This window comes from Phaethon aethereus (genome assembly GCF_964289735.1).
Source record: "Phaethon aethereus genome assembly, chromosome: 4".
In the NCBI taxonomy this organism is placed as follows: Eukaryota; Metazoa; Chordata; class Aves; order Phaethontiformes; family Phaethontidae; genus Phaethon; species Phaethon aethereus.
The window spans coordinates 58,517,977-58,537,386 of record NC_138578.1 but is presented as its reverse complement, the minus strand read 5'-3'; the positions used below and the strand labels follow the sequence as shown (position 1 = coordinate 58,537,386).

Here is a 19,410-nt window from a genome sequence, read left to right as displayed (position 1 = left end):
GGATGTCTCTAGACCAACCTCCTGCTCAAAGACTGATCAGCTATGAGATCTGCCCAGGTTGCTCAAGGCTTTATCCCAGCTTTGCACATAAAATACAAATCCCTTCTTGCTACCCTGTCTTTTCTTCACTAAGTCTTGTTACAGGTAGAACCAATGTGATATCGTATCTTGAACCTTTTATGGCCTATTTCAAAGATAAACTGCAAGCTTCTTTCCCTAATTCATTGTAGACTGAGTAAGGTTGATAAATAGGTCTCAATTCAAAAACATACGCGTGCAAGCACCTGATGTGAATGATTCCCCGCTAACTTACAGTGCAGTAGATCTAAAGCAAATTTAAACGTGCCTGAAATTAGGCAGGTACTTAAAAATTTTTCTGCGCTGGGGTCCAACTCATTCTGAAACAGGGTGTAAAACCAAAAGAAGGAAGTCATCAAAACCAAGCAGACTGCAGTCATTCATCTGACTATTTTGGTCAGTATTTGCATTGTTTGACAGATAACTGTGAAGCATCTCTCGGTTATCCACAAGGCTCCCATCTGGCTGTTTTACCAGTGAGATCTGAAAGGCTGTTTGGACTCCACATGATTTCTAGTATTTCAGGTAGGTTGGTTTTGTCCCCTTGTTCAGAGATGTTCTCGTCCAGAGACATTGTGTGGAGAAACCATCAGGTCATGAATAAATGATAAAAAGCCCACTATTTCATAAGCACCATCGCTGGGCTGGTTCAGGGATTGGTTCAAGCTGCAGAGATGCAATCAGCAGACAGGTGGCTTTCGTGACGGCTTTATAATCATGCCAAAATTTTAGAAATTAGTATCTAAGGCTTACATTGAATACCAAAACCATCACACACTTCACGCTACACACACACGGCAGGGCCCAACGCTTAGGGAGCGATCCTGCAGACACACGCTGTCGGGGTAAAGAGCGCTCTGCGGCTGGGCTGCGGGGGGGCGAGGGGCAGGGCAGGAAGCTGCTGCCTCCACCTCGGCCTCGCCGCTTCTAGCACTTTCTGCCCACCGACGTAAGGCGGGCCGGGGTCCTCCCCGCCGCCGGCCGCGCCCCGCTCCCGCGGAGGAAGCGGGACTCGGGCCCCCCACAGCCGCGGCTGCGCTCGCCCCAGCCCCGCGGCACCCCAACACCGACACCTGTCCCCCCCCCCGCTTCTGCGGGCCTTCACCTCCGCAGCGGAATCGCCCGCCCGGGCAGGCGGGCACCGGCGCGCCCCCCGGGCTTTGGTCGTGCCCTGCTCCTCCCTCTCCCCCCGCCGCGGCGCGGAGTGGGCCAGCCCGCCCCTATATAAGAGCCGGGTGGGCGTCTCCGCTTTGCAGCGTCGACGGCAGTGGGGCTTTGAGCGCGTTGTGCTGCGGGGGACAGCGTCGTGCCAGCCATATCGTCGTGCCTGCGGTGCAGCCTGCCTTCTTCCCGCCGCCCTGCAGCCATGGCCTGGCAGCCTATGGAGATCAACCCCGAGGTGCGCGAGGGGAGGGGGCCGTGGGCTGTGAGGGTGGGATGGCGCCGGGGGCGGGCGGTGGGGCGCCGTCTCTCGCCGGCATTCACCTCTCTTTCACCGCGTTGTCTTCCAGATGCTGAACAAAGTGAGTCCCCGCCGCAGGACCGCCGCGGGCGGGCGCCGCCCCTTCTCCCTCCATCCCTCGGCATCCCGCCCTGCCGGGGCAGCGCCGGCTGGAGCGGCGCGGCGCGGTACCGCACCTGCGGAGCGGCACTGAGGCCGGGCCCTCCCCCAGGGGCGCCCCCTCGGGCGGGTGGTGCCGGTGGCGGCGCCTGGGTGCGGCCGGCAGGTGGCGCCGCGGTGCCGCGCGTTGTGCTGTGTCACTGAGGCGGGGGGGGAGGGGGAGGTGTCGCGGCCGGGCAGTGCCACCCGCTCGCTGTGCCCCCTGCAGGTGCTGTCCCGCCTGGGGGTGGGTCCTGGCTGGCGCTTCGTGGACGTGTTGGGCTTCGAGGAAGAGACGCTGGCCGCCGTGCCGGCCCCGGCCTGCGCGGTGCTCCTGCTATTCCCCCTCACCGAGCAGGTAGGTGGAGGGGGCGCCCCGCGTGGCGGGGGGGCGCTCCTAGGTGCGCGGATGTTGTGTCCCTCCTGGACCGCCGTCTTTCACAGGCCCTCAGGGCTGCAGCCCTGGCGGCGACCGCCGGATGGGCTAGATTCAGGCAGGGAGCCTGTGGCTGCCCCGGTGCTGTGTGGTCGCTGGTGCCGCATGGTCTTTCTGGTGTCACCCTGCGTAGGCCAGCTGGGCCATGTCTGGCCCAAATACCCCTGGAGAAAAGAGCATTTGGGCTGTTGTCAGCAGCCATGTCTGTACCCGCTGGCCACTGTCAGGAGCGTGCCTGTGTCATTTCTCCAAGCATCAGATGGCTGGGAGTGGCTTTGGCTTGCACTGGGGCTGTAGGTGGGTGGTAGGTAGTAGCTACTGGGTGCTTGGCCCCAGCCTCCACATAGCCTGAATTAAAATAAACTGAGCAACACAACGAGTCCTCTTATTTCAGTACCCCTCTTACACTTTGCTGTGTGTATCAGACTGAGGCGGGGGAAAAAAACCATGAGCAACCTTGAATGCGAGGAATAGCAACTCTGTTACCATGCTGAATCATTGCATCTGGAGCGGCCTAAATTACCTCTGTAATTAATACATTTAGTCCAGTTGATGCTAAGGAAGTAGATGAGAAGATGGACTTTGAAATAAATTATATTTCACAGGTCCTTTACTGAAAGGCTAAAATCCTTTTTTTAGTGTTGGGTTTTACACTATGTATACATTGTTCTGATGGAGAGGCGTTCCTGAAGGGAATCTAAAGGTACAAAGGCAAACTATTGCAGAGACATGCTGAGTAGCCGTATTGGACTAAAATGGACTAAAACAGTTGAGAGGATATAAAAGAGCCTGTCCATTATATGATTTCCTACCTCAGGCTATTTCCAGTGTACAGTACGGATGGAGATGGTAAGAACAGCGCCTTTGGATATGACTGAGTCATACAGGTAGTGCATTAAGACTTGGCCTGCATCCAGTATAGATGTACGATGCTTCACTGGACCTATGCCACAAAGATTACTTTCTGGGTGAATCTTTGTCCAGTCCTGGTATTGATTCTCTGTGCAACTCATTTGTCTAGTAGTTTGCACAATAAAAAGATACTACTATGGTAAAGTGCTTAAAACAGTTACATGTTTACAGCATGAGAACTTCAGGAAACAACAGACTGAGAAAATAAAGGACCAAGAAATCAGTTCCAAGGTGTATTTTCTGAAGCAGACAGTCAGTAACTCCTGTGGGACAATTGGTCTGATACATGCAGTTGCTAATAATAAAGACAAACTGAAGCTCGGTGAGTATGAGTGTTCTGAAATGCTTGAATTTCCATTTTTTCATGACAGGAAGATTGAGTGGGTATGGGCTATAGGAGGCACCTGGGGCTTTCATGCAAGCCAAGTTAAGGCATGCTTAACTGCTGCTTCAGTTGGTAAGTGGGCCTTTCATCTCTTGGAGAGGGGCACGTGGTCTTGCCTACTGCCTGAATTGCAGAAGGGAATGTACTTGGATTCCTGTCTGGGAGCTGCAGAGGTGTCATCCTAGTGAGCGATGCAAGAGGAAAAGGGCACACAGTAGGACTGGCCAAAGTGTATTTGTAATTAGGAATTATCATGTTTCGAAGCTTTTGACATGGGTGTTGATAATGTCAGCTGAAGAAAACTCTTCATGCCACTTAGGTCTAATGTAAATAGACTTGCTCAGCGTAGCCTGTAAGTAGGTCTAACATGTGTGTTAGTTTTGCTGGAGAAGTAGTATAGGATGACAAGGGTCTGTGAGTAGACTTTTCCTGCGGAGGTGAGTTTTGGTGGTTCCCTTCCTATAGAAAAGGGTATAAAACTGGCTTAGGCAACTGGTAGCTGGAAACTCCTAGGAGATAGGATTGCAAGTTCTTGTCAAAAAAGGATTGTCATTGAGTCCAGGAAATACTTTATTCAAAGACCTAGAGATCTGCAAAATATAACTTTTGTTACTCCAAGAAAACTTGAACCCTTTGGGTAGTGTGGGATTCTTCCTTATACAAAAGAACATATATGTGGAAGACCAAATGAGAGTAGCTTTGCTTTACTCTTCTTGAAAGGATTTTCTGAAATAACACACCCTTGATCAGTGAAATAAAGGGTGCAGCACATTTTTCACCTAAGACTAGAACTTTGCGCCTCTTAGTACTGCACTACTGAATTATGTTCTGAAAATCAAAGTAAGCCTATCATGAGCCAGTGCTGTGGTCATTTGAAGGCAGTGAGAGTAAAACTTAAAGTTCATCTACCCATATTCTGTTAGTTTATACTTTACAGCTGGCACCTTTCATGAATTTCTTCAAAACAGGACTGAACACCTCTGCCAAATCTGCAAGGGGGAAATCAGAAAAGCTAAATCCCATTTGAAAGTGAGTTCCAAGGCAAGGATCCAGAGCACCTTGAAGCACTTGAACTCTGGCTGTTTGTGTAGATTGTTGTTAATAACTTCTGGACAAATAGCTTATTTGAAGTGGTAGTTATAATGTGCTTATATCAATGACTCCTATTTAGTGCAAGAAATACTGATTACTGTGGACTGCATCTGAACTGTAACTGAAGTTCTACCTATACTGAATATTATATATACTACCTATATTATATTCTACCTATACTGACTAAAATCTTTGATCTTGTGCAGATGAGGGGTCTGCCCTGAAGAAGTTTCTAGATGAAACAGCTGATATGTCTCCTGAAGAAAGAGCTAAGCATTTTGCAAATAATAAGGTATATGAACTATACAAACTGCTGATAGCTATCAGCTCTTAAGGATGTAGTAACCTGTATCTGCTTTCTCTTAAGGCTATACAAGAAGTCCACAATTCAGTTGCACAGGAAGGACAATGTCAGGTAAGATATGAATGTGTAAAAACTTGGGAGAAGGGATTAATGAAGGTGGTAAAGCAAGACAGGTCTTTGTCTGGCAGATAGCTGTTAACAGTTCATGAAGAGAAATGAGTGACTCATGGGTGAATGCTTGTGTGGAGTTTCTTCCTCAAACATGGATTGAAATTTTGTGTTCAGACCCAGTTTGAAAATGTGACTATACATTAGGATTTCTGGTGCCTGATCTTTTAGAGGTCTTGCGGAGACCTTTTCAGCTCAACTTAAGTTTTTGGTCCTTTGCTGTTGCTTTGTTGACATCTCCTCTGTCCTGTAGTCACAAGTAGGGTTTGCAGGAGTAGGCTCTTTTCAATCTAACAAATGTATGTAATGGTCTCTCCTAAGGTTGAGGACAACAGTGTGAACTTCCACTTCATCCTGTTTGTCAATGTGGATGGGCATCTGTATGAATTGGGTAAGGTCCTGAGAACTCTAGACTTGGACTGGGCCTACTTCACACTGGACAGCAGTGTTGGGGAGCTCAGGCTAGATATTTGGTGCTAGTTAAGCTGTTTACTGAGGCTTTCAACAACAATACATAACTTGCATCTTCACTTGAAGATTGTAACTGAAGGTGGGTTGCACTGAAGGCCTAGACCCTCTTGTAAAGCATGTAATCTCCTGTAGAGCTGGAAATACTTGGTTTCCTTCTCGCTCAAGCTATGTATTGACAATTTATTGTGACCTCCCAAATATCTTGACATATACTTGTTTCTTGGGCCCACTATGCTCACTTACCATTACTTCTGAATCAGAAGTACACTGAGTGATAGGACTTTCTTTCACAGATGGGCGTATGCCATTTCCTGTAAACCATGGCACAAGCTCAGATGACTTGCTATTGAAGGTATGACTCCTTGCTTGCTGCTTGTTTCTCTGAAGAGAAGGCTTATAAAAGGATGAGGGGCATGCATTCAGTGTATAGCGGCTGCACCTTGTTGCTGTACAAGTTGGTGCCCTTATACCATGGTAACAAGGTAGTACTGTGCCACAGAGCTAGATAATCCATTAAGTGTATTTATTAGCTGGTGCTACAAGACCTCGTAACTTAGTTGGTGAGACCCAGAGAGGAGCAACAAAGACTTTTCTTCTACAGCAAGTGTATTCTGATAGTCTAAACAGCTTTTTTTCTCTTCCAAGGATTCTGCTAAGATCTGCAGACAATTTACAGAACGTGAAAAAGGAGAGGTTCGTTTTTCTGCTGTGGCTTTCTGCAAGTCTGCCTGAGACTCTGAAAAGATGGAAGGACAGCAGTCTAATAGCACACCAGTAAATGCAGTCTAAACTCCAGTGCTTCAGTACTTGTTAAACACAGCTGTTCTGGTAACTTAAATTGTTTCCACCTTTTGCTATACACAGGAGCAACATCAGCTGAGCTTATGCTAAAGGATGAGCTCAAGTTTTAATGTGAACAGTTTGGACACATCTGATGTCTTTAGACTTTTTTCACATGTTAAGTAGAAGATGCTTAACAGGGCTTGTTTAATCTGTGTCATGTTAATTGAGCTGTTGGTTGATATTTCCTTGTCCTTAATGAGAATAAAATGTTCTGCTGGAAGACTAAATGGACTAAAGTGATCACTGTAACTTTCTCCAGAAGGAGTTTCGTGTGGCATCTTTTTGTTTTCAAAGGACTCTCAAAGCTCTCCTTGGAGCAAAAAGTTAATGTCAGCCTCAGGTTAGCAGGACAGTAGCTTTTTCTAGTGTCCTGAATGCCTTCAAGGATGGAGAGGCACTGCTGTCTGTGTAACATGTTCCAGTGCTGCAGTAACCTTCTGGTAAAGCTTTTCCAGTCTGAAAACATTAAGCTGTAATTTTCCACCCTGAATACCTCTATTTTAGAGGGGTAAGGTGTGATAAATGAATACTCAAATGTCAACTTGAAGCTATCTGCTCTTAAACAGAGGCTATTTGTATTAATGCTACAAGAGACAGAATGACCCCCTGACTTGGTTGGTGTTGTGTTCCCTTGTAGGAGACAGGGTTAGAACATGGGTGTTCTCTTGTTTCCCCCAGTGGTTAAAAGAAATCTGCTGGGTAATGCTGAACACAATCCTTGGCTAGCTGGTGTGTGCTTATTAACTTGTGACTGTGGTAGGAAGGCCTTGAAAGAGGCTATACTACCTGTCCCTTCCAAAAACTACCTAAAAAAGCAGTAACCCCCACTACATTAATCTTTAATAGCAAGATGAAATTTTGAGTTCGAGGGGAAGAAAGATACTAGCTATGTAATGCACATTCCTTGGTCCCAACTCGGTGACCTTCTGTGGAAACTGTTCTACCTGAGTCTAGCTGCTGTTTGTCTGCTTCTCCTTGATGCCGCAGGTAGCTGTGAGAAGGGATAAAACACCCTGCTACTTGGGCCTTTCTTCTAATGCGTCGTGTGGCAGGCTGTGCCTGCTACCATGTCGTGTGGTGCTGGGTAACTGGGGTTCTTGGGTGGTCACTGGTGCTCTGCATATGCTGCAAACTGAGCCTGGCTTCCAGGCTTTTTTGAACGGTAACTCAAAATATGTGCTTTGGTTAAAGCTGTGCGTGGTCTGAAGGTGTTTGGTATTGGGCCTTGTTACTGCTCATAGCTGAAGCTAGCAGGGAGTTGCAACACATTTTAATTCAAGTTCTGAGGATTAGCTAAAGCTCGGTGTATTTAAATTCTGAAAACCGAGCCTCTTCCAGTTTCTGTTAGCAGGGAGGTGAAAGCTACCTGCTGAGAAAAGGCCTGTGGATGTGTTGCTCGCTGTTCTCTACAACAGCATCTCATTCTGCCTGACAGCGGAAGCTGTCACAGGGTGGAGGAAGGCCTTGCCGCTGTAGCCCCCGGTGCCAGCACAGGCTCGGAGCCATGCCTGCGGCTCGGGCTGCTTAGCAACGAGGCCTGCAGGAGAGCAAGTGCATGTGGCGTGAGCGCAGGAGGATGGAAGGAGCAATAAAAATCGGATACAGTAGGAGGAGGGGGCAGGAGAGAGAGCAGAGCCCAGTCAGCTGTATGCTGTACCTGGGGAGCGTGCTTTAATTCTGCAGGGGACCCTTTTTATGCCTTTAAGGCCCTTGCTGAGGGTACCTGCATGAACTGTGCCTGCGTCCAGCTATGCAGGCAGTCAACGCTGAAGCAACCTGAAAGCGCTTTTGAAATACCACTGTATTTCTCTTTAACAGTGATTGCAGTAATCAAATGTTTCTGGTTTTGTGTTTTTTCTTTGATCTAGCAATATGAATGTGTAGTGCTACTGAAGTTGTGTTAGTGTTTCAGAAATGCTTTTTCACCCCTTTGTTCAAACTTCTGGGTTAGGAATCTACTGAAGGGCAATGTTTGAATAACTGGCCTCACGGAAAAACAAGGAAAGGGTTGTGACAGACCTTTCTTATTTTCTCACCTTCTGGTCCCAGGTATAGCTTCAAAGGATGGTAAGAGAACTGCTAAGGAATTAATGTTATCCATCCGCTTGTGTGTAACATCACTAGCAAGGCTGTTTTCCCCTGCTAAAATTATCACAGGGGCCTGGCAAACAGCTGGGCCAAACTCTAAAACCACCTGGGTAGAAAGAGGAAGATGAGTTGCTGGGGATGGCGAAGACCACGGGAGCTGGGATGGAGTTGCCTCAGATGAAGGAGGTTGAGGATCTGTAAGCTGAATAGATGGAAGCTTTTGCAATACTAATGGTACAGCTGTTCCAGATGTGTTACTGGATTCAGAAGAAAAGTCACAATATATGAAAGTGTGTATGTGCCAAGTCAAAACCATATAGAATAAGCCATAAATAGAAAAGATAGAAGATGTTTTAAAGTCACGGTCAGGTGTGTATGATCTCAAAATAAACACTTTTTATACATCTTTTCCAGCTAGTTCCTTCTACTTGCAAGTTTTTGAATTTTAATCTTTGTCTGTTTCACACTTTAGGAGAATTGTTTGGACCAAGAGGGGTAAATGTCAGTAGTAGTTTTTTTTGGTGCTATGAATCAAAACACATTGTTTTCATGTGAAGATGCTCTCTGATAACTTAGAATTTTCTGTTGGTCACATCCTGTCTGAAGCAAGGCTCTGCTTGTTTTCTCCTCTCTGTATTTTTATCTTAAATCTGAATTCCATATGGGACTGTTGCCTTTCCTTGATTTCCTGTGCATACTCCTTAATTTAATTAGCTCTTTTGACCCTCTCCATTCCTTATCTAAAACCCTACATGTTTTTCCTGAATTTACCCCTGAATTTTTCACTGTGACAATTACCGAGAAGGGCAGGAGCTTGTGAAGCCTGTTTTCTGTTTTATGCCCGCTCTGAGAGAAACCTGTAACTGGCTGTTGCCACTGCTGCTCTTCCAGAGATGCGAGGGGTCTATTGAGCAAATTATTTAATTTGAATTAACAGGTTCCTCCTGGTTTTGTGCAGCCTTACAGAGGTGGACTTTCAACAGTTAATATATAGAACACTCCTTGGAAATACTTGAGAAATATTTAAGAATCTCAGGTAGGGTTTCATGCTTCTCTGTTTAGACCTGCATATTGCTCATTTAGAACACTACCCAGGGTTGACTGTGCACAATGTATCACTTTCTTAACAGATTTTTTTTCTTCGCTGCTATGCTGGAAGCTGCAGTGAGCCTGTTCTGTAGGTGGCAGCATTGGGAAACTTTAAGCAATAAGTCTGAATTGGGAGCTACCAATGGCAAAACATATCCAGGTACAATTTTATTCAACCACGTATGTAATGTTAAGTCCGCAGGTAGTCCTGCTGCTTTCAGCGGGACCGCTCGCGTGCTTAAGCATGCAGAGCTGAATATCCAACCCTTAATTTAGTCAAACGTGAACTTAGGCGTGATGTAATGTCCAAAGCCTCTTACACATTTCAATAGCCTTTGGCTTAGGTCCATAGCTTACTTGCAGCTGACGCAGCACCACGCCACCTCTTTGTCCAGTATATACTGCTGTACAATATATGCAGTACTATTTCCATGCTAAATAGGATTCTTTTTTTTGTGGGAGTCAGGAAAGAAAGAGCGGGAATAACTCCAGCAGCATCCAGCTTTTGATGCACAGACCAGTTTATCAATCTATAAATATTTAAGACGGAGAAGTAGTTACCTGAAAAAGGGAACCAGACATATGACTATCCTCTGCCTTTGATGCAAAGGCACCGGGGAATTCTAAGGGGGTGTCCCGCCAGCCTATGTGCTGGGTGCAGGGAGAAAACGAGACTGGCAATAAACCTCGTAGTCACAGGATCTGTTTCCTGGTGCTGCCGACAGCCGAGAAGAGGCTGATGACAGGACTGCAGCCCAGAGAGACTGCGGACCAAAGGGGAGCACACAAGAACTAGGAAAAATGCAGCCAGAAGCTGAGTAACAGCATTAAAATTCCTTTGTGACCAAAGGAATTAAAATATCACTTGCATTTTTGTAATTTTTAAATTCTTGCGCAGGGCGATACTAAGTTACAGGGAGTGGTTGACATTCTAAATGCTTCAAACCCAAGGGACCTCAGCAGATGAGAGGATGGGGCTAGAAGAAGCCTCACAGAGCTCGACGCGGCGAGTTGCAGAGCTCGGCACCTGGCTGGAGCCACCGCATGTCTCTGCGCAGGCTGGGAGCTGATGGGCCGAGCTGCGGCCCTGCTCGACAGGCCCTGGGGGTTAGGGCAGGTGCCAAATTGAATATAAGCCCATGTGTTGCGTGCTCTCCTCACGAGTAAGGCAAATTGCATGTTATGTTGGGAGCTGTACTGGGAGCAGTGAGGCCAGCAGATGGAGGGAAGTTGTTATCCATCTCTACTTGGCACTGGTGAGGCTGCACCTGGAATAGCGTGTTCGGTTCTGAGTGTCCCCCCCAGTCCAAGAAAGACATGGAGGAATCTGGAGAGGATCCAGCTGAAGCCTACTGAGGCAGCCGGAGGCATGGAGCATATGGCCTACAAGGAGAGGTTGGTGGAGCTGGGTGTGTGTAGTCTGGCACAGAGGAGACTAAGGGAGGATCTAATTGTAGCTTACAACTACTTCAAGGGCAGTTGCAAAGATGACAAAGCCAATTTTTTTTCTTGGTAATAGAAGATGGTATATCAAAGGGCAGTAACCACAAATTATAGCTTAGAAGGTTCAGTCTGGGACATTTGGAAACTAGAAGAGTACTTCTTCACTGGGAAGGCAGTACACTACTGGAACAAGTCATGAGAGAAATGGGAGTATCTCCATCCTTGGAAGTTTGCAAGGGACCAGGATTTAACAACCAGCTTTTGTTAAACTGCCCCAGGTTACCTGTTACAGTGTGAAAAATCGCAACAGCAATCGGTGTTGCTTCAGCCTTGGGAATGGAGCGCCGTGCTCCTTGCTGAGGAGCTAATGGTGAGTCTCCTCCCTGGGCCGTGCCTGAAGGAGCCATTCCCCGTGGGGAGAGGTGGAGGCAGATGCTGCCGACTGCTGCTTTTCTGCTCTGGCTGGGGTAGAAGGACAGGGATGGCTGCAGGAACAGCTAGGAGGAGGCACGGGTTTTGTGACTGATGAGAGGGTTGTCTCTTCACAAAGAGTTGGGGAAAGCAGAGGCCAAGGGCAGATCTGAGGGAGCTCTTCCACAGCCCATGAATCGGAAACAGAAGTATGGGGAAACCTCCCCAAGGATGTGTGAACATCCCTAAGAGTGACAGGGAGCCCTGCTGGGAATGAGGCGCAGGGAAAAAAGTGGGGAATGCTTGATAGGGAAAATGGGGAAAAGGAGAGAATTCCCACTCGTTTTTCAAAGATCATCTTTCCAGCGGTACCGTAAACAAGATGGGACTCTTTAATGATGTTTCCCAACTCCTTAAAGAATTGCCATGCATCGGAAATGTGGTTCTAGATGAAGCCCAGTGCACAAGTAATGAGCTACGTAGAACTGATTTGAAAGTGTCTTATGTACTTTTTGCTCAGATGAGTTTCAGATGTGGTTAGCTGATCTTGCAAGGCCTGCAGCAAGATACAAGAAGTGGGGAGATTTGTGTGATGTTGAAGGACCAAGACTGGGGAAAGGTATGTCAGTGGGTTTAGCATTTCAAGCGGAGTACCATAAAAAACAAGACAGTCAATTCTGTTGCTTAAGAACACTCAATACCATACTGAGAGGTATTACTACTTACAGCACCGTAGCCAGACTGAATCGCATTTTCTATGCAAGTCTTTACACATGTGTATGTTAACATCTTACCAGAACAGCTTCCACTCTTAATGTATGGAGAGTGGGAGAAAGGCAGTTTTACGATCCCCACTTTGCAAGTAAGGAACCGAGACACAGATTCAGTGATTTGCCTAAGGTGATACTTGAAATTGATGGCAGAGCTGGAATTAAAACTAACTTTATAACTACACATGGTTGTTTTTTTTTTTTTCCAGGCAGTTTTATATTTATGCTACTTTGGCTTTGGGCCTGAGTTAATATACCCTACCTCTTAGCATGGCTTATTAGCTAAAGCTTAGTGTTAGGCTGACCACATCTTGATTGACTTGGAGAACAGTCAGGTGAACTCATGTCTGTCTGCAAAAGAGGGTCTGTATTGACATATAGTCCCTTGAGTCCCCTTCTAATGCCTCAAGATATTTCTCCAGTAGAATTCTATTGCATCATGATTCAAGAAATAATACTTTCTCCCTCCTTTTCCCCCTCCCATTCCGCAAAAAATGTTTAGCAACACTGGGAAGTTGAGGAGTATGCATAAATCTAAATGACAGATGATTACTGAAAAGAGACTGGTTGCAGTATTCAGGCCTTCTGACATACAAAAAAGTCAGGTGGCAAAGTTGTGGCCACATTCCTGGTGGTTTTATGGAATGGTTTGAAGAAGTATTGATGAAGGAATAGACTATTCAGGAAATAATATAATTTGGCTACCTTGATGCTTTCTCTGACTTTACCAACTATTCTTTCTCCTTTTACTGAACAATGGACCTGAAGGTCCAGTTGTGTCAATAAGCAACATATTTGACAGGCTGAGGTCTTACTGAACAAAGCAAGAGAAGCCGTTAGATACTGGGTGGTTAATTTTTCCCTACTTCAGAAAGCAGCTATTGGAGGCTTCTGAGGCAGCCCAATGCTATATATGGAGGTGGCAAAGGTCCCCCTGAAATATGAGACACAGTTTGGGACTTGGTTTTCAATTTTCTGTATCCCAACAAGCCTCTTGGGCAACAAGTCATAAAGTAACCCCTGCTGCCTTTTGAGAAATGACGGGCACAGGCAGCAGAGAGGACGAGCTTTCCTGTAAAACATGACAGAAATCTTTTCTAAAAGGCGGCAAAATATTCTGAATCGGTCTGATGCTTGTTCATGGCCCTGGATCAGGCTGAGAGGGTTTAGGAAAGTGTTTCTGCAGGCACACAGTTGCTCTTTGGGAAAGTGCAGTGTTTCAGGGAGACGAGAAACTGCTGGTTAAGCAGCTGGGGATCTTGCACAACACGTTTTACAAAAGTTGCTTCATTTCTACCACCCCGTATGCCGTGGCTGCTGCAGGGATACATGCCACTCAGACGGCCGACTTTAATCCTTGGCTTAGCTGCAGTTTGGATGTGGATAGCTCATGGCTGCCGCTCCTGAGGCTGCTAACAGGAGCGGTCCCAGGAAAGCCTGCAACCACCTCCTGTGTTTTCTGCAGGGAATATGCTTGCTCTGTCGTGAGCGGAGAACCACACACTCATTGACAGACTGAAAAAACATGGGAAAGAAATTAGCTTAAGATCTCTGTGGTTTTCAAAGCTTGAGGTACTTCTCCCACCAGCAGCTAACAATATGCAGGTCCTGGGGGGCGTTTATCCTACAGGCTTGACTGGCACTTTTGAAAGGAGAATCCACACGTGCACTTGAGCCCCTGTGAGGTGCAATCAAAAGGAGACAAATAATGCTTCTCAAAAACCTGAAACATTAGCTCCACAGCAACGTTATTTTTGTTACTGACATTCGTTTGATATATGCATGTCAGGAAATGTCATTTTATCACTTTGGCAGCAGACTCCATTAGATGTGGTGGGGCAGGGGAAAGTTCTCTGCTCAAGTACGCTAGCTAAATTCAGCTCCTAGGCTGCAACAGGAGAACTTGCTTCTAATTACGATGTACCACTTGGGCTCTGATTTTGCAAAGCACCTCAGCTCACAGTTAGTCCGTGATTTCAACTGAAATCAAGCCTTTGGTTAGGCTCAGTCACGGGTTGAAGTTATGTATAGGCTGAAGTGATTTCCTTAGTCAGACACTTAATGGTATTTCCACATCTGCTTAGATTCAGAGCCTGATCCCATCATCTTAGGAGGGCAAAAATCCATGTGCTTTCAAGCGGAAGCCCCTCACTGGGTATATTTCACTCTGGATTGGACAGGGATTTAGCAAGCTGCCAATCCTTCTTACAAAATTATACCAATTCTACTACATCAAGCGGGACAGCTTTCCTTAGAATGATTAAACTTTTCCAAGATTTCATATCCTCACTCATCAAACTCCATTTACTGCAGGAAATTACAGTTAAGCTGTATGAAGATTTTCCCTGACTAAATCCAATGTTTATAAATCATAACCAGGCAGAAAATGTGAATCTCAACAATGTAACTATAGTCTGAAGTGTAAGCGTTCACAAGTTCAACCACTTTCCCAAATATTTTTTACCGCAGCAGTAACATGAGTTTGTATAAATAAAGTATACATTTTTAGCATATTTGCACACTGCAATATGATAGATAACGTTTATGTGTATTAGAAGAGCGCAGACCTGTGTGGGGTCTCTCCGCCTCCGTTCTCAGACGAGAGATTTTTGGGCTTTTCACCAGCAGTGACCACCAACAGAGCAACTTCCCTCTGCTTCGAGTTTTTTTTCCTAAGAATGCTGCTGGAAAGCTTCTTAAGAAATAAGTTCTATAAAGCTTCTTAAGAAATAAAACAATAACAAGTTGGATATGGTTTATCCAGTCCCACGTTATTCTTCATGTTTATGGCAAGATCTCAATATTCTTCCTTCCAGTACTTCAGCAGTCAGGCCAAGGTATACTTCTTGTTGTATCCATATCATAACTTCATGCATACAGTATGTGCCAACAGGTGAAGAAAAGGCTCTCTCCAGAGAAAAGAGCAGAACTAGCGGCAATGAGGGACAGAGCTGGGCACACAGTTTATCTTTAGGTTTTCTTGCACTGTCCTGAACAAACCACTGACTGGACCCAGCTTCGTTATTTCCCTTTGTGTATGTAACAGATTTAATACCTTACCCACATTGTATAAAATATGCAGCACACAACATGGATCATCATAATATAGAGAATAATTTAAAAACTTTAGGTCTAAATGAGAAATCATAAAACCTAAACACAGTCGGTGCATCCTGCATGGTACTTTTTTAAAATGCTTGAGAGAGAGGTACTGCTCACAAGCATATTCACATGTAAGAGGAAAAAGATTAGGAACAAGAAAAAGACCACTTACTGCATTGAATTTAGGGAAAGTTTTTCATGCACTGACTGTTGGGATAAACTAGGGTTTAAATTCTAGGTTTTTAAGTTTCTAGGTTTTAAATTAGGCTCTTAGAACCTAAACATCAGTGCAGAGAGACTGGGCCCAACTATATTTTGTTGAGCTACTGTTCTTTATGGACGATTGCAAGCCATCCCTCCAGGTATCCCCTAGAACACTGCCAAAGACACTTAATAAAATCAACAACAGTGAATGTATGGGGTGGGGGGCGTAAATTAGGGAACACCAGGTTAATGCTTGGCCACAGCAGAGTGAGAGGCCAGTCCCTGGGGGAGAGGACTATACCCCTTGACTCGACAGGAAACCAAAAACAGTTAAACCAGGCATGACACTCAGCATTCCCATTTAGGACCAGCTTTAAAAAGGAAAATAGCTCCACTGTGCACCGACAAATTCAGCTTAATTGAAAACGTTAGCACCCAGGAGAATTCTGGCCCGTGACCTAGATAACACAGAGGCAAACCATTGTGTGGCTGCATCTCTTTAGTAAATGTAGTACCGCAGTCAGCAGTCTGCAAAAATACTCATTTTCAAAGCAAGCTTTCAGTGAAGCTTTCAGAATGACTTCTGTTTCAGGAGGGAAACACATATGCAGGAACTAGAAAGGGCTTTCAACGCCTGCTTGTTTATTTATTTATATTCATTCTTATCTGGGGCAAAATAAACGCTTGTGCATATTTTATTTGCAAATAAGGTAAGAACAGTGAAATCCATAACAAAGCAAAAGGGTATGCAGTGGTGCCCTTAAAAATCTGTCCCGTGTATGTAAGAAAACTAGCTGGAGGACACTCTGCAAATACTATGAAACACACATATACTTTGTAAGCTGTAAAAAGAAAGAAATCACCCATAGTGTAGGAAAGTGCTCTGAAACGCATGCCATTTCTTGTAGGGAATTATAGTTGACCTTTCTGCACTGAAAAAGGAAAGGACACCAGAAATTATTGGAATGGACTACTGGAAAAGGCTTCTCGAACTTCAGCCAGTGCAGGTTTATGGTATTCAGATACACAGCTGCTGCCCTCCGTACAGATAGACAGGTCTCTCATTCCGTGGTTCGTTTAAAACTACAGCTGATCTGAAAAACGTTCATAGTCTGGAACGGTCTTTTTCTATAGCAAGGTACTGTATTCTAACAGACAGATTTTGTACTTGAATTGCTAGTGAGGTTCACTGATGTCTTGTGGCCCAGATGTGCTCGTTTTAGTCCTCTCTAAGTCTGCCAGTCCGGGAAGTCCTCGGGATGAGGCACAATAGACGGACAGCAGCAACCCAGGTCCGCATTCCTTCACAGCAGCCACACAGCGTGAGCCACGCTGGAGTTTAGCCGGCGCACAGTGGCATGGGGATTGCTTTCAGCAACGGTCTTTGTCTTAAGATGTCCCCTCGGTTCCCACCATACCTCAAAGGGCGAGAGCTTCCCTCGATGGCGCGCAGAATACCTCTGCCCAGGAGACTCCGTGGGGCTCTCATCCCAGTGAGGGCTAATGGCTCTCATTGCCATGCCCCTATTCTTGCGGCGTATCGTCTTACTCTGCACTGCTTTCTCCAGGCTGGTGGGCATTTAGAAAAAAAGAAGTATTCACTTAGCTGACAGGCAAAGGAAGGTGTCAGTGGTGAAAGAACTACAGGTCTGTATTTCTGGAACGGCAGCATCTAGGCTCTCATCTCAGCTAGTCAGACTTCTGTGATTCAACGACGACTTCGTTACCTCTCTGGAAGTAAGATCATAAGCATTAGTCCTGCTGGAAGGTAAATTTTAATTCGCCCTGCTCATTCAAAATATTTCCCCCAAATCTCAGCTATCTATGGCTTTTGAAAAGATAACATAGCATTTTCTGTGCATACCAAATAAGTTCAAAAAGTAGTTTTCAGCAGTGAAAGACTTTAAATTGTTTGTTTTTAAAATGTCTGTGCATTTTTGCCTTTTTTCGCACTGCTGTAAGTAGGCACAAGAAATTCAGCTGCACAGTGAAGCTGGTTTTTTCGATCTTACGTCCTCCAGAATCAGGGTCTGAATGAAGCAAGTCCAGGCAAGAAGACATTATAAAAGTAACTGGAGTTAATAATTCCTTTCATTTAGCTTAAGAACAGTTCATCCAGTTTCTTCGGGGTCATAAAACCAACTCCTAGGCCAGCTGAAGTTGGTGGCAAAACGCCCAGTAATGGCAAATGGTAGCACATTAGATCCTGGGTCTTCTTTTACTCACCTCACCAAAATCTACAGACGTATAAGAGGCAGAGAGAGGGTTTCCAAAGCCATTGTTGCCCAAAGCAACGAGGATGCTTGGTGATAAGCCACAGTGCTGCGGCCAACTGGTAGACAAAAAGCAGGAGGGCTAGGTGGTCGGGCTAGGTCACCGCAGACTTACGTTAAATGCTCTGCCACCAGCTTTCTCCAGCAAACTACAGAGGGCAAAGCCCCGCTCCCACACACTCTGCCACCGAGGAAAACCTCAGCCTTCAGTTAGGCAGTGTGATCCCCCACAAAACCAACGGGAGGACCGAGGGACTTACGTCTGGGGAGCACAGAAACCAACAAGCTGAGCGGGGTGTTGCTTGAACTAGCTGGTGGGAAATACTGAGTCTAGGCAAAGGTTTACTCCAAAAGGAGTTAAACACGTTGTGATGGCAAGATGGAGGTGTTTATCCCTGCTTCATACCCTTACTATGAATACTCTCCTAATGTTAGGTGCCCTTTTGAATGAGAAAGAGAGACATGACAGACAGCCCTATGTTATGTCCCTTCTCAGGCTAGGCTTTTTCTCCTGCTCTGCAGCCAAAACATGCACTGAAGCCCTCTATGTTTAACTAAGTTTAACTACTAAGCTATTTGGCACTTCATAGTAAACGGTTCTCTCTCTTTCTTCCTGCAGTGGCCCTCCATGTTGTAAGCAACGAAATAGTCCCTGGAACAGGGACGTGAATCTAACTCTTCCACGCCAGTTTCTAACTCCTCATCATGAAGTCAACATCTCAACATCTCTCCTTGGCTTAATGTATATCCAGTTTCTTTATGCAAACCATAATTCAGAGAGCTGTACAACTCACTGTACACCATAACAGCCTGCTAGTGGTCGCCAGCTCCTAAAATACAGAAGCACCAGCTGCAGGTACAACAGGGAGCTGAAGGTAGACCCCTGACCTCCCAGTCAGAGCCTTTGCCACTGGGTGGTAACTGGACGTGCACAGTGAGAATCGTAAGACTTTGCTCAATTCTCTCTTGTGCAAAGCTCCACCGAAGTACCTTTATTAGCCCACCCCCTTGGCAGTAGTTTAAGAGTCCCCTGGCCCTTAACTGAGACCACCAAGCAGCTCTATGTTACCACGAGATGGAGGCCCACTAGAAAAAACACAAATGTAAGACTGGGACAACACTGGCAGAAAAATATAGTCTGAGGGAACTCCAGGGGAAAGCTGAACAAGTTTTCTGAGGATATCAGTAACGCCTAAAGATTCTGTGCAGCGCTGAGCGTTTTCTGTTGGATTTAACATCTAGTTCCAGCTGGTGGTTGAAAGAGTGACCTGACAAAATAAGGTTTTTGAAGGCAATGAGACCTCAGTTTGCAGGCTGGTGCCGTGTTCCTTCTATAGATGGCACTGTAACTTACCAAATGCTTTGCTTCCCTGCCCATTATTTTTTCTGATGCCACCAGCATTTATGCCATCTCAGAAAAAGCACATTGAAGGTAACAAAACCATCGGTAACTTTGAGATGCACTTCAAATCTCAAGTGTGATTTCTGGTCTCAAGAGCATTATAGCATTATACAGGATCTGATAAAAAAGCACCCTAGTTCAGTATCCAGCCTCTTTGGATGGCCAGTATCATGACCTCAGGGCAGAACATAAGAGGAGGCTAAACATATAGTGTGGTGTGCCCTTACATGCTGTACCTGCTTACAAGGAGCTGGAGGGACACCATACAAGCATATGTGGTATCTTTACATTTAATATCCCTTGCCAGACTTTTACTCAATTAATTTCTTCAATTGCTTT

At 45.7% G+C, this 19,410-nt stretch overlaps 1 protein-coding gene across 1 annotated transcript; it reads left to right on the top strand.

The window, feature by feature from the left end:
- Positions 1 to 1,444: 1,444 nt before the first annotated feature.
- On the top strand, positions 1,445 to 6,178 carry UCHL1 (ubiquitin C-terminal hydrolase L1; the record flags this gene model as incomplete). The annotated part of the gene is made up of 9 exons (XM_081999076.1): positions 1,445 to 1,477; positions 1,590 to 1,601; positions 1,908 to 2,036; positions 3,198 to 3,348; positions 4,710 to 4,795; positions 4,871 to 4,918; positions 5,297 to 5,366; positions 5,740 to 5,798; positions 6,092 to 6,178. 9 exons carry the CDS (start codon positions 1,445 to 1,447, stop codon positions 6,176 to 6,178), a joined length of 675 nt encoding a protein of 224 aa, XP_081855202.1.
- Between the last annotated feature and the right edge of the window lie 13,232 nt (positions 6,179 to 19,410).